At 51.7% G+C, this 13,125-nt stretch overlaps 1 protein-coding gene across 1 annotated transcript in view; it reads right to left on the bottom strand.

Moving 5' to 3' along the window:
• PDIA5 (protein disulfide isomerase family A member 5) overlaps positions 1-13,125 on the bottom strand; it is a 90,017-nt gene that overhangs the window by 59,279 nt on the left and 17,613 nt on the right. The window contains exons 2-3 of the mRNA XM_036883374.2: positions 11,380-11,506; positions 8,472-8,559 (exon numbers count right to left, since the gene is read on the bottom strand). Of these exons, the coding sequence (XP_036739269.2) occupies positions 8,472-8,559; positions 11,380-11,506 (215 nt within the window). The remainder of the gene's footprint in view (positions 1-8,471; positions 8,560-11,379; positions 11,507-13,125) is intronic.

The following is a 13,125-nucleotide window of genomic DNA, read 5'->3' as shown; positions in this document are numbered from 1 at the left end:
GTGTTTTGAGGAGTCTTCCAAGTGACTTAGATGCATGCCACCATCCTGCACTGGCTCTTCCTCCTGTCCCCACCCTCCATGGGTTTCACCTCCCCTGTGCCCTGAACCAGCCCCCTGAGACTTGACCTGCCCTCACAGCTTCCACACGACCTCACCACACTCAGCCAAGTCTGCCCAACAGCCAGTTAAAGGCAGGCAGTTATCCCACCCATGAGAAGCCCACTCCTTACTTCCCAGCCCTCTCCCCAGATCTGAATGGATTCTGTGAACACATCCCAGCTACCCATCTCCCACTGGTCCCCGCTCACACCATGTGAGAAACTTTGTTTTGCCAGGTATGACAGCCTCCCCCTGTTCATATACCTCACCACCTTCTGTGGCCATCAGCTTCACACAGCTGGCCACCAGCCCCAGAACAGACTAATTAAACAATTCAGCTCAATTCTATAAGCAACACTCATCAATGGACAAGCAAAACCGTGGGACCTCATTTTAAGTATAAATATACAATGTGTAATTCAGGAACCACATCTTATGAGAGAGGTGTATGTCAGTCAGAGACAGGGAGTGTCAGGCACTCCCAGGGCCGCCCTCCCACCTCCACCCAACCCGCGCCCAGGGCTTCCCCCGGATTTGGTCCTGTCTGTGCAGCTCTCACTGCAGCCACTGCAGCTCCCTGTCCCTGACTCAAGAACTTCATGCAGAACCCAGAAAGGCAAGGCTAACACTGCAATGGTGGCTCCCCAAGGTGGTGGGGTGTTTGAGGATAGGGAGCCCAGAGAGAAGAGACAAGTTGAGGGTGGAGAGGAGATGCAGAAGGTCTGTCAGAGCAGCGCACAGCGCCAGTTTCTGGAAACTCTTACTCTAAAGCCCTGTGGGGTGCCATAGTCACCTCCACTGACAGTAGCTGTTACTGCTTGGGTTTGCTCATCCCACAGAGGCTCTAGGGTGGAGTCACAAAAACAGGAGGCAGGTTTGAGAATACCTGCATGTAGGGCGCCCTTTCTCTGCCTGAGTTATATCCCCCAGAGAGAGGGCTTGACTAGGGATGTTTACAGCCACTCACTTGGCACCCTTCCTCTCTGGCTTTGTTCTGCTGGGCTCAGATGTTTCGGAGATGACCTACTATTCACCCAACTGCAATGACAAATAGCAGCTGGGGGGGCAACCAGGCCTCAGGCCTGTGGGACTCCCTCTGCCCCATCCTGGCATCCAGCAGGGCACCTACTGAATCAGGGCCTGCTCACACGGCCACACCTAAGGCAGCCACTCAGCAAGCCAGACGACCTGAGAGAGGCACCCCACATGCCGGCTCTCTCTTCCATCCAGCCTGGCTGGCAGCCTCTTCCTGTGACTTTCACAAAGCAGACCGGTGTCATTCCAACCCCAATCCCTGCCTGCTCTGCCAGAACTGACCCCAGGGGGGTCAGGTCTCACTGCTGCAGCCTTAGGACCCCTGTGAGCCCAGGCCAGGCTTAGGAGTAATGCTGTAAACCAACCAACTTGGCTGAGTGGAGCTGGGAGGGCACACAAGTTGTCCTTCCTGCCCCTCAGTGAGGACCAGCCTGTAGCCCAAAGCCGCCGCTCTGGTTACATGAATCACACACACACACACACATACACACACACACACACACGCACACATTCCCAGAGGGGGTGGGGAGATGGCTTCCTGTCCTCTCTGAGCACAGACCCCAGACCCTGCAGCCCTTCCACACTCCATTCCCTGACATCTTTCTCTCCACAGCACAATACCACATCTGACCAGCATGTCCACTGACAGTCACCCCTATCAGAAATGTCTGCTCCATGAAGGCAACGGCTTTGTTTTGTTCAAAGCTACTTCCCAGGGTTAAAGCGGTGGCTGGCATGGAGCAGGTGCTCTATAAATAACCTGAGTGAACCAGTGAATGAATGACACTCTCTTCTCGGGGCTGCGATGAGGCTCTGCGCTTCTGGCTTTCTGGGCTCTGACTGTTGAGCTCCAGGAACCCTGTCAGGTGACAATTCCTAACAGTGCTCTCTCAGATCAGCTCCCCTCCCTCCTATGATTCTGTTTCTCAGGATGTATAAGAGCGTGTGTATGTGCACATGTGCACTAATTATACAGTACAAGAAATAAGAGTCTTAGGAGTTCAAGAAGGGGAAAGAAGTTATAGACCCAAAAGGACTGATAGATAAAGTATGATTAATTGACCCACTGGCTACCTGGCTGTCTACCTCCGCTCCCTAGCCTGTGACTGAGACTCGAAGGAAAAAAGACAAAGGCATGAGCAGAGAAATGAGATGTTTTTCTGGAATGGAGAGGGAGGGAGAAAGCCACCATGGATCATGGAGAGTAGAGTGGCTGTGCAAAGGCCCTTACCCGCCACTCCCCTGACAGGTCCACAGGAACCAGCCAACACTCTCTGGGAGGGAGGCTGCAGCCCCACCTCCCTCTGTCTGGCTCCCTGCTATACCCCACCTCCCTTGGCTCTCCCCACGGAGAATGTGGAGGAAAAGATTACAGAGGCCTGTGCACACTTCCCTCCGCACCCCCAGCCCAGACACACACATGTGGACGTTTTGTTTCAGAGGTCAGTGGCTAGTCGTCAGAGTGGCAGCTGCCCGATGGTGGGTGCTGTGTTTATTAATCGTCATCTGTAGTGACAGCCATTCAAGAGACTGGCAACTCACACTCCTGGGAGTCACACGGGAGTAAAGGTCAGGGGTAAGGGCAGGGGATCAAGGAGCAAGGTGCTAGAGGCTCAGTCAAGAGCACTGTGGAACTTTCACGAGTTGTAGCCTCAGCACCAAAGCCTCCCTGGAGGAAGGCCCACTGCCAGCTGGAGTGACAACAGCTTCCAAATTGGGCTCTGCCTTGAGCCTGCCTGTGACCTCTGGCAAGGCCCCGGTTTCCTGAGCTGCAGAACACAGTTGTCCACATAAGCTGGGTGGTGCTTTCAATTCCTCTACAGGGTCAAGTATTAGTAAAGCACCAAAGCAGGCTGGCCTTATCCTGACAGATGAACCAGGAACCAGAATGCAGGACAGATACTGAATACTCAAAAGAAGATCTGCACCTCCGTCACCTCTCTCCTAGCCTCCCGACTGGGCCTTCACTCAGCCAGGCGGCACCCTCACATTCACACAAAGCACAGGCAGCCTCCTACAGCAGAGATAGGAAGCTGAGAACCAGAGGCAAGGCCCCCAGCCTATCCTGGCCACTGTAAGTTCCCTGCTAACCCAGCCTTCCTGGGTTCCATTACCCACCTACAAAGGGTAAATCTCCTCCCACAAGCAGGGTCTAACCTGGCAGATTCTGAACAGAAGGACCTGTGGATAGATAGTAAGTGCTCTCGCTTCAGACATGAGGGAAATAGGAGACAAGGAGCCACTGAGCAAGAAATACTATCAGAGTGACTGTTAGGTGCCAAAACCAAGAGCAGTAAGAAAGACTGTAGCCAGAGGACACAAGGCAGGAGACAGAACAGTCCTGGAACACTTGGACCCTAAAACGGTGGTCATGTAGCACTCTCTGATGAAGGGACTTGCTGCAATGAGGATCCCCCCTAGCTGGCTGCTCTCTTTGGCACCTACCTCAAGAAGGCACATAGTAAGGTGAATTAGGCAGCACAGTGAATAAAAGTGATGAGAATAAGAGAGGAGTGTGTATTTCCTCTTCTACCTGCCTCTCCGGCCCAGCAACTCTAAGGCTCTGCTCCTCAGCTGGGGACATGTCACCCCAACGCATACGTGACCACCTGCCAGGAGGTATCTGAAGCCACAACGTAACACAGCTCTTCTTCTGAGAGTCTATTTTATCCCATGGTCAGTAATGTTAAACACACTTAAACAAGAAGGAGCAAATGCTAAGTTCAAATCACTTTTAGAAGAAAACACGGGACTTCAACATTTGTTATGCCTGCCCATCTTGGCAGGCCCCAAATCTTAGATCTGGGAAGCCGTACGGCTCCAGGGAAAATAAAGCAGATGGGAGAAAGAACGGGGAAGAAGGAAAATGTGGTTAGGTAAATGATCCTAAACCCCCAGTGTGTGCTTGGTAGCGCAGCCTGAGCCCAGTGAGAATCAGCCCTAGGCATTAGCAGACCAGGCACAACTCCCACCTGCTGGCTCCCACCCAGCTGCACAGACAGCAGCACTCCACACCAAGGCTAAACCCCAGTGCCAGGCTGCAGGGCACGAGGGGAATACTAATGCCCTCACACACAACCCACTTAACAGCCAGGCAACCACCACCAGCCAACCCGCATGGCTGCTGAGGTCTGGGCCAGGAGGTGGAGTGAGGGAAAAGGAGAGCTGGCAAGTCCCTGGACAGAAGCCAGGCAGAGAGCCACGAGCTGCAGGGCCTGCAACCTGGGAGAAAACTAGCATGGCGGTGTGTGCCTGCAGGTGCGCAGGCAGGGAAGGAGCAAAGAGCCAGCAAAAAGAAAGAAAGAGGGAAAGAAAGATCCGTGCAGAGAACGCAGGAGGGCAAAGGTCAAAAGAATGGGGGAGGCAGGTAGCCTGAGAAGACAAGCAACAGAAACTAGGAAGGAAGAGGGAGGGAAACTCTGAGGGAACAACAGGTTAGATGTAAGCAGACACCAGACTAGGGAGAGACACAAAGAGGGAAAGACACCCCCCACCAATAAAAACCCCAGAAGACACAACTCTGCCACATACCTAAACACATACACACTGTACACTAACCCTGGCAGCTTCCAGAATTTTCTGAACCAGGATATTTAGGGATGAGAGCAACTTGAAGACTGAACTATGAGGTTCACACACAATTAAACTGAAGCCCATAGGGGGCAGTGACTTGCAGTAGGTCCCTCGGCTACATGCTGACAGAGCCTGGCCTCAAAGCCAGGTCCACTGACCTGCAGTCCTTCAAGTTTCAGGGCACCCCATTCTGAAGGGTCAGAGCCAAATGCCCTGAGCATCGGGCTGACTTCCATTCCCAAAGCTTTCCTCAGGGGCATCCTCACAACACCCAAGGACAGGCTGTTGAACAGACACACCATCTCCCCTCCAGTTTCTCAGAGTGCCTGAGCCATCTTGCCCAGATGAAAAATAACGATAGTAGAATGGAAGCTCACATTTAAATTCTATTCTAGAAAGAACTTTCATTACTTGGTCCTCACCACAGACCTGGAAACAGGGCAGAATTTGTACTACTGTCTCATTACAGGCGAGGAGACATACTCGAGGTAACCAACCTGTCCAAGGTCAAAGGGCCAGTAAGGAGCAGGGCTGACCTTCAAGCCAGGCCTCAGCCATTATTCTTCACAACTCCAAAGACATCTCAGACCAGAGCAGTTTCTGTGCCCTGGAATGCCCTGTTTTCTTCACCTGCCCTTTAAGGGGGCAAGCAGAGTGAGCTGTTCACTCCTGACCTTCCTGTCACCCCACCCCAAGCCACCAAGCCTCCAGCCCTTCACTGGAAGGGCAGAGAGCAGAGCTGGAAAGGACCTGCGATGCAGAACCTCAACGGGGCCCACTCTGGCTGAACACCCTCTACTGAATTGCATGAGATGAAAAGTGAGCAGACATGAGCTCCTCTCCACCCACATACTCCATAGCAGACAGCAACAGAAAGTGTTCCCTAGAGTGTATCTGCCCAGCCCGGAGCACCTCCTTCAGACTCATGCACACAGATTGAATGCACTCAGGATGTCAGCAAGAGCTCTCATCACGGGGCACCACGGTTACCACGGTGGGTTCCCCTGATGATTTATGGGGCATGCGCAGAGGCCTAGGAGTGGGAGTGGCTGGGCAGGAGGGCCAAACCAGCTCACACCTGGGCAATCTCCTCGTGAAGCAGCAGTCTGTTAGAACTGCCACCCAGGGATACCTACGTGGACTAGAGTTCTGTCCCTTGGGCTGCTCTGGGAAGATCTAGCTGCACCCTACCTCTGGTTTCAAACTCAGACCCAGATATTCCTGCTTCCAACATAATCCCTTATAGTATCATAATCCATCAACTTACCTGAACTATTTTAAAAGCTACTTAATGTTTCAGTTTATACTTTCTTTTAGAGGGATAAATTAAGCGGCAAGTATGTGGAACAGTCTATCCTTTTGTCTTAAGGTTACCTCTTTTAAGATCTCATGTGCTATGCCCTCCCTGCAGTTTCATTTCAGCACATGGGAAGTCACAGCTTTATTCCTCCCACTGGCACTTTCACTGACCCCAGACCCATCTCCACATGAGTCCTAAATCCTAATCTTCTTGGTCTTTCTCCACACACTAACCTCCCCCATGTATCCTGCCAACCAGGAAACAGAGCAAAGTCAGAAGACCCCAGGCAGGGCTGGGGGATCCCAGCACAGGGAGCTGCATAAAGGGAAAGCCAGGGTGCTTTACTCTGGGTCTTTGCCTCAAATATGAATCCTGTGAAGCTTTTCTCAACCTTTCCAGGCCGAATGAAGTGATGTCTTCCTCTCACATAGTCTACAGCACCTCCTCCCCTGGACTGTGATCGCCTTGCTGGCTGGCTGCCTCCTCCTCGCACACTGAGCTCCTGAGCTCCCTGTTACCCTACCCATCTGTGTACCTTAAAGCACATGGTACGTGCTCAGGAATGTCTGCCGAACAAACCCAGGTGAAGGTAGCAACTAAATCAAAGCTCTTTGGCCATTTCTGCCACTGACAAGCCCCGGAGGAACTCCCTATGATAAGGCTCCATCGGCCTGGCAGGCTGGTGTCACCGTCAGACACCAAGATTCCAAAGCAGCCTGTCCCCTCTAATAGGCTGCCGCTTAGCCAGTCACCCAGAGCCCTCCTGCTAAAACATGGAGACAGAGACACCAGGAAGACAAGAACACTTTCAGACCAACTATGCACTTGAATTAACCAATGGCCAAGATCTCACCACTGTCTAGTGGACAGCCCCTTCCATGAGGCTAGTATCTGAATAAATCGGGAAGGGTGAGGCCAGATCGAGGCTCGCACATGCACATACACGCATACAGCGAACAGTGTGTGGCTAAGACTTCTTCTCACGGTCTCAGTCAATGCTTTGCCAAATAGAATCTCCCTCAAACCCCTCGAATCATGGGCAGGACAAACTTGAGGCCATCAACTTATAAATTAGTTGTCCCAGAAGTTCATTGGCAAAATAGCTGTTTTAGAACTCAGACTCAAGAGGAAGACAGCAATGGGGGGGACCCCATAAAGCTCACTTAACTAACTAAACAGGGTGGCAGCAGACTGACTCAACAAGAACAGGTGCATTCAAGGTTAAAAAGACCTTTATGAGCCATCCAGGAAAAAGCCCTGCCTCCTCCCCACGCTAACAAGAGCGCAGTCTGCCTGTTCTCCTGCCTCCCCCGCTCCTCCCTCTTTCCCTGTGCTGATAAGCCCTCGGTCCGGGTGAGAAGCACCTGGACACAGTGGTTCTGGAAACACTGCCTGTCCTCACTTGGAAGGACCTACAAAAGCTGGTATCTGCCAAGTGCAGCATGATGGCTTGCATACTGTTGATGCACAGTAAATGTGTAAAGAACAAACCTGTTCTTAGCTACCTTTCTCCTCTGTTCACTCACTATCTATGTGCCTTTTCTGTGTTTGTGCCATTCTACACTAAATGGGGAGCTAATTATACGACCAGAGATGTTTGTGTGTTTATAAATCCCAGCAGCAAAGCACTGAACACAGAGAGAGAAGGAAATCATTCCTAATTATTAACAGGAAAAGGCAGCTGAGTACACTCCGGACTCCAACTCCCAAACCCAGAAGAATCAAAGGAATTCCATCAAGAGCCCCCCTCTCCACATGGAGAAGTAGCTGTCCTTCCTCTGGACTCCCTCCCGAGGGCGGCACTTGCTTCTGCCACCTGAACACTGACAAGCGAGTCTCTGGAGGAAGGAGGCCAAGAAGGAGAAGGAACACACAGCACCTGCATTGGGAGGGGTAGGGGGCAGGGAGACAGGTCAGGGCACAGAGCTGCAGGGACTGAGCCACCTGTCCAGGACTGACACATCTACCACAGCCACCTCGGAAGCCAAAGCCAGCTGACTCCACCACCTTTGCCCTGTGAGCAGTGGAGACCTTTGTTAATGGCCTGGGCTGGGGGTAAAGCCCCTGGCTCCTGCTGCAGACCCCCCACAAGAAAGCCCACTGAGTGACCCTGAAAATAACCTTGCCTCGCTGGGCATCAAGACCCCTCTTCAACACAAGGCCCCCTCTGCCACCTGCCAGGAAGACAGAATCAAAAGACACAGGACAGCAGAGTGAGAAGTAGAAGCACTATGTAAGAAGGGAAGAAGAGGGGTGGCTCTGGAAAAAGCAAGAGGGAAAGCCAGACCCTGCCCCTTCTCCAGACCACAGGGACCCTAAAGTGTCACAAGGGATGTCTTCCTGCAGCAATTTCTCCATCAGGTTCTCTTTTCCAGAGTGCCAATCAGAGCCGTTCCCTACCCCACCCATCAAGGCCCTACGGACCCCTGCTCTCCAGCCACAGTGCCCCGTCTCCTGGACGTACCCACAGTCCACCCAGCAGATGGTGCCCTGACCTTTCACGGCCTGGGCCACAGTGGACAGTAACCTGAGATGACTTTCCGCTGCAGCCTCTGTAAAAAAAAAAAAGAAAAAAATTAATCATCTGCGCCCAAGCACATCAAGACCATCCCTGCCATCTTCCCTCAGGGACAAGGAAGGACGGGGACCAGTCCTAGAGGCAAGGTCCTAAGCACCAGTTAGAATACCATCCCTGTGATCAACAGTCCTGTGAGAACGGCTCAGCTCTTCTCAGAAGCTCCTGCTCCAGCCATCCTCCCTAAGCCACCCTCACACCTCACTCTTCCAAGGCTCTCTCTGCAGGATCTTCAACTCCCAGAAGAACCTCAGACTCATTACCTTTCTGGGAAAAATCCTGAAAATTCTACAGCCACAAAATCATGATTCTATAACTAAAGTAGGGAACAAGTTTGCCCACTCCACATTCGTCTGTCCTGGCACCCAGCCTGGGAACTGACAAGGACAGGGACAGATCCTTCCATCACCTCTGGTCACACACTCATCTAAGGCCTCTGCACAACCTGTAACTAAATGAGGTTTCAGTAGGACACTAGTCTCAATGGACCAATGCCAAGTGTACCCAAGTCCCATTTCACAGCCCACTTCCCCAGAAGAGCCAGCCCCAGCAGTGCCTCGGGGCTCAGCCGCAGGAACACAGACTATGCCCTGGGGTGGGGTGCAGCAAACAGGAAAGGAAGAGTTCTTCATGGGTCCAGGTGTCTGGGTAAAGCACCTGGAAGCTATTGTAGGAGGGCAATGGAGGTTCTTGGGGATAGAGATGTCTGCGACCAGCTGCCTGCAAGGGTCCACTACAGAGTGGCTGTGGAGTCTGTCACCTTCCTCTGTCACACCTGTGAGCTCACCTGAACAGCCTCAGAGCTCACCAGGCAGGCCCTGGTGGGGAGGGCAGTCTGCCACCTTCCCCCACCAAAATCATATGATGTCCCTAAGCTAAGCAGAAATGATGTCTGAAATATTTGCCTCCACAGATCTTTTCTAGTGTAGATAACAGAAGCTGTTTGTGAACACACAGTGTGCTGAGCCTTTCATGGAAGCCAACAAAAAGCATCAGTGCACAGAAGTGTCTGAAGCACCCAAAGGGATGCTCCCAGGAACCCGCACCAGGTAATCAGAGGGGGCACGGGCAGCTGGGGAAGAAGGCCATGGCCCCACCACTCAGACTGCGCTGGGAGGCGGCGGAGGCACCTGAAGCGCTCCCTCCCCAACCCTGCCAGTCAGTGGAGGAGAGGGAGCCACTGTTTGGAGGATGGGAGGTGCTGCTCCAAAAGGCCACTGAAGGGCACAAGCCTGGCAGCAGGCCTGGGCAGAGAGGCGACAAGGTGAGACAATCGCCTGGCCCGCGGCACAGCAGTTCAAAGCGGGAGAAGTGCCAGAGCTCTTCTGCAGACAAATGAGACGGTGGCTGGATGAGTGTAAAGGAGAAAATGAGAGCTCCCCACGCCCTGCCTCCTGCCCCACGAGCCCCGGCCAAGTGACCCCACCTTCCCACTCGCTCACTTACCATAGCCATGTCCTGGTCTCAGGGCCTTTCTGTCCCTGTTTCTTCCTCCCCAACAGCAGGGGAAACGACGTGGAGGCGACATGGGGACCAGCTCTACCATCTACTAGCTGGCCCACCTCACAGAACCAGCTATTCTCTCAGCTTCCATCTCCTCCCTTGTAAACCAGCCATTACCTGACAACCCGCACGGCCTCCCTCATGGCAAAGGAGCAAGTGAGAAAGTATCGCAGAATCCTGGTAAGATGATGAGTTCATATCATGGGACCTACTCAGAGAAGGAACGGAATGTGTTCCTGCACTGACAACACCCAGTTCCAGAAGCATCCAAAGGGCTGAGCCATGCTTATTCAGGACCCTATATCCCAGGCCTCAAGAGCAAGTCTGCTTCACCCTTGCCTCAGTTTCCCCCTATTCCTGGGAGCAGAGAATGTCACATGTTGAGCTCCCAACAATAACTTCAGGGAGTATGGCCAGGCTTCAGACAGGCATGGAGAGGCAGGGGCTGGGCTGCTTGGAGGATGCAGCTTCCAGAAGGACCCACGTCCAAAGCATCCATCAGCCCCCAGAGCCAAGGAGCTCTGAGGATAAGCTGCCAGGGAAATGGCCCAACCACTGACTATTTGCTTTTTCAGGGCACAGAAAAGTTGGCATCGTTAGGAGCCATGGAAACACTTAGATCTGCTGGAACATCATCAACAGCCGGATGCTCAAAGTCATAGCCAAGAGTTAAGCAAACCTCTCCACTGACTATGCCCTCGCCAGCCGCACGGTCAGAAGAGGCAAGCCATTGCTCCCATCCCCACCAAAGCCATCCTGTCCTGAGTCCGAAGCCCAGCCCAAACTCAGTCTTGTGTTCTGACTGCAGAGTGGAACAGATGGGAGTCAGGCAGGGCCAGGGCTGCCAGCCTGGGTGCCCTGAGCCTGGGACCAATTCAGCTGGTGACACACCAGAGCTGTCAGTTTATCAACAGCTCTGGCAAAGCAAGTACCTGTCCAGGAAGCCAGAACACCCACCCCCAGGGTCCGCTCTCCTGTCCTCCTACACACACTTCCTCCCCATCCCGAGGGGGTAAGGGATTCCACAGGGCTTTTCCTAAGGAATACTGATGAAAGAGAACTGAAATGACCTCTTAGAGATCCCAAAGCAGCAGAACTAACACCCCTCCGTGCCTCTGCCCCGGTCTTCTGGGGAAAGCTGACAAACCTAGGGTCCCTCAGACCCTCCCTGAGTGGCATTTGGTCCTAAGGTCTCTGCTTCCCGCCTCGGCCCCTACTCTTTCCATTCCCCACCCTTCCCATCCCTTCCTATCCCACCCAAATGGATGACCCCAAAGTCAGGTCAGGCACTCACCAGATTTGGAGTAAAGCACCAGTACATTATTCCGGGTCCTGAGAAGTTTTTTCAAGTCCTTGGGGTCAGAGATTCTCTCGATGAGTGAGGAGACTTTCATGGAGGACAGCCACGTTGGCAGGACCACCTGGGGACCAAGGAGTCAAGGATGGTGGGCCCAGCTCCCAGCTGCCCCAGGGAGAATGGTGCCACCAAATGCTGCCTAAGATACACTGCACTTTAGCGGGATAAAGGCACACTGACCCACAATACTACACCTGGCTTTCCACCTCATCACCTCTCCAAGTCACCAACACCCCCAGGACACTTCCCCAACCACTCCCAGTACCCAACTCACCATCCTCTTCATGCACTTTTATAAAGCTGTATGCACTGCATACTACACCAGCATGCTGCATGGACGTAATTGCCAGCTGCTCAAACAAGACCTCTTTGAGGGGGTCAGTGTCTGTATTAGACACTCTACCCAAATGCCATATACTGGAGCAATGTGAAAACCCCATCCCGCCTAGAAGCACCAAAGCACAAAATCCACATGGGGTGTGTGTGTTAAAAGTCAGAATAAGGAGCAGTGACACAGCAGATCCCCTCAACCAACCCACAAAGCTGGACAACATCCCCTCACCTAGTGGCAGAAGACACAGGGATGACTGTGTGGGGAGACTAAACAGGAAAAGCTCTGCTGGGCTGACATCAGGCAGAGGGCAGAAATGTGTCCCTGACAGAAAACAAGGGGATTAAGTCTACAACCTTGAGATCAGCCATCCCCCTCAGCTCCTTCTCCCTGCATCTCCCATCCCTTTTACAGAAATTTTCTCTGGGGAAACTGAGAAGCACAGGAAAACTAACCTAAAGACACAGTGATTTGGAGATCCTTTAATGACACAGCTGAGTTCCCAAATACCCACTGAGGCCTCCTGGTAAACAAGTGCCCTCACCCCCTCTCTATACTTAGTCTCCTATCCACATGCTAGTGCCTTGCTCTTCATTAAGGGTAACCAAAATTCACCAGATACCTGAGGAAAGCCCTCAGCACAAAAGACAGATCAACCAATGGAAAGATGAAGCTAAGAAGAAAAAGAAAAGGATAAAGATAACACCAAAACTATAATTATTATTCTTAGAGAAATAAAATGGTGCATTCATGAAACAAGAATAGAGTGCTATGAGAAAGAACAGTCAAAGAGAATCAGGAAAAACTCTTGGAAAAGAAAAGTCTCCTAGAAATAAAAAATTCTAATAGAGTTGAAAGTAGAATTGAAAAAAAACTCCTAGAAAATATAACAATAAGATCATGAAATAAAAAACAGGAGAAAAAAATAAGAAAAATAAGATGGATCCATTAAGTGAAGAGCTAAATTCAAAGAACACCAGTAAAAGAAAGCAGAGGAAAAGAAATTATCAAAGAAAGAAACTCAAGAAAATATCCCAGAATTGAAGGAGTTGAGTTTCCAGTTAAGAAGGCCCAGCATCATGCTGATGAACAGTGACCACACTGGAGAGGGTAAGGGCTTGATAATATGGGTTAATGCTGAACCACTGCGCTGTGTATTTGAAAACATCGTAAGACTATACACCAATTATACCTTAATTTAAAAAGAAGGGCCCAGCATCATAAATGTAAAAAGACTCTTGCTTTTTACATATATCACTGAAAACTTTCAGAACTCTGGGGACAAAGAGGAGATTCTGAAGGATTCAAAAAAAAAAAAACACCACATACAAGAGATTAGCAGTCAGAACTGG

This window comes from Manis pentadactyla, chromosome 1 (assembly GCF_030020395.1).
Source record: "Manis pentadactyla isolate mManPen7 chromosome 1, mManPen7.hap1, whole genome shotgun sequence".
Classification (NCBI taxonomy): domain Eukaryota; kingdom Metazoa; phylum Chordata; class Mammalia; order Pholidota; family Manidae; genus Manis; species Manis pentadactyla.
This window is presented reverse-complemented; position numbering and strand designations above follow the sequence as displayed.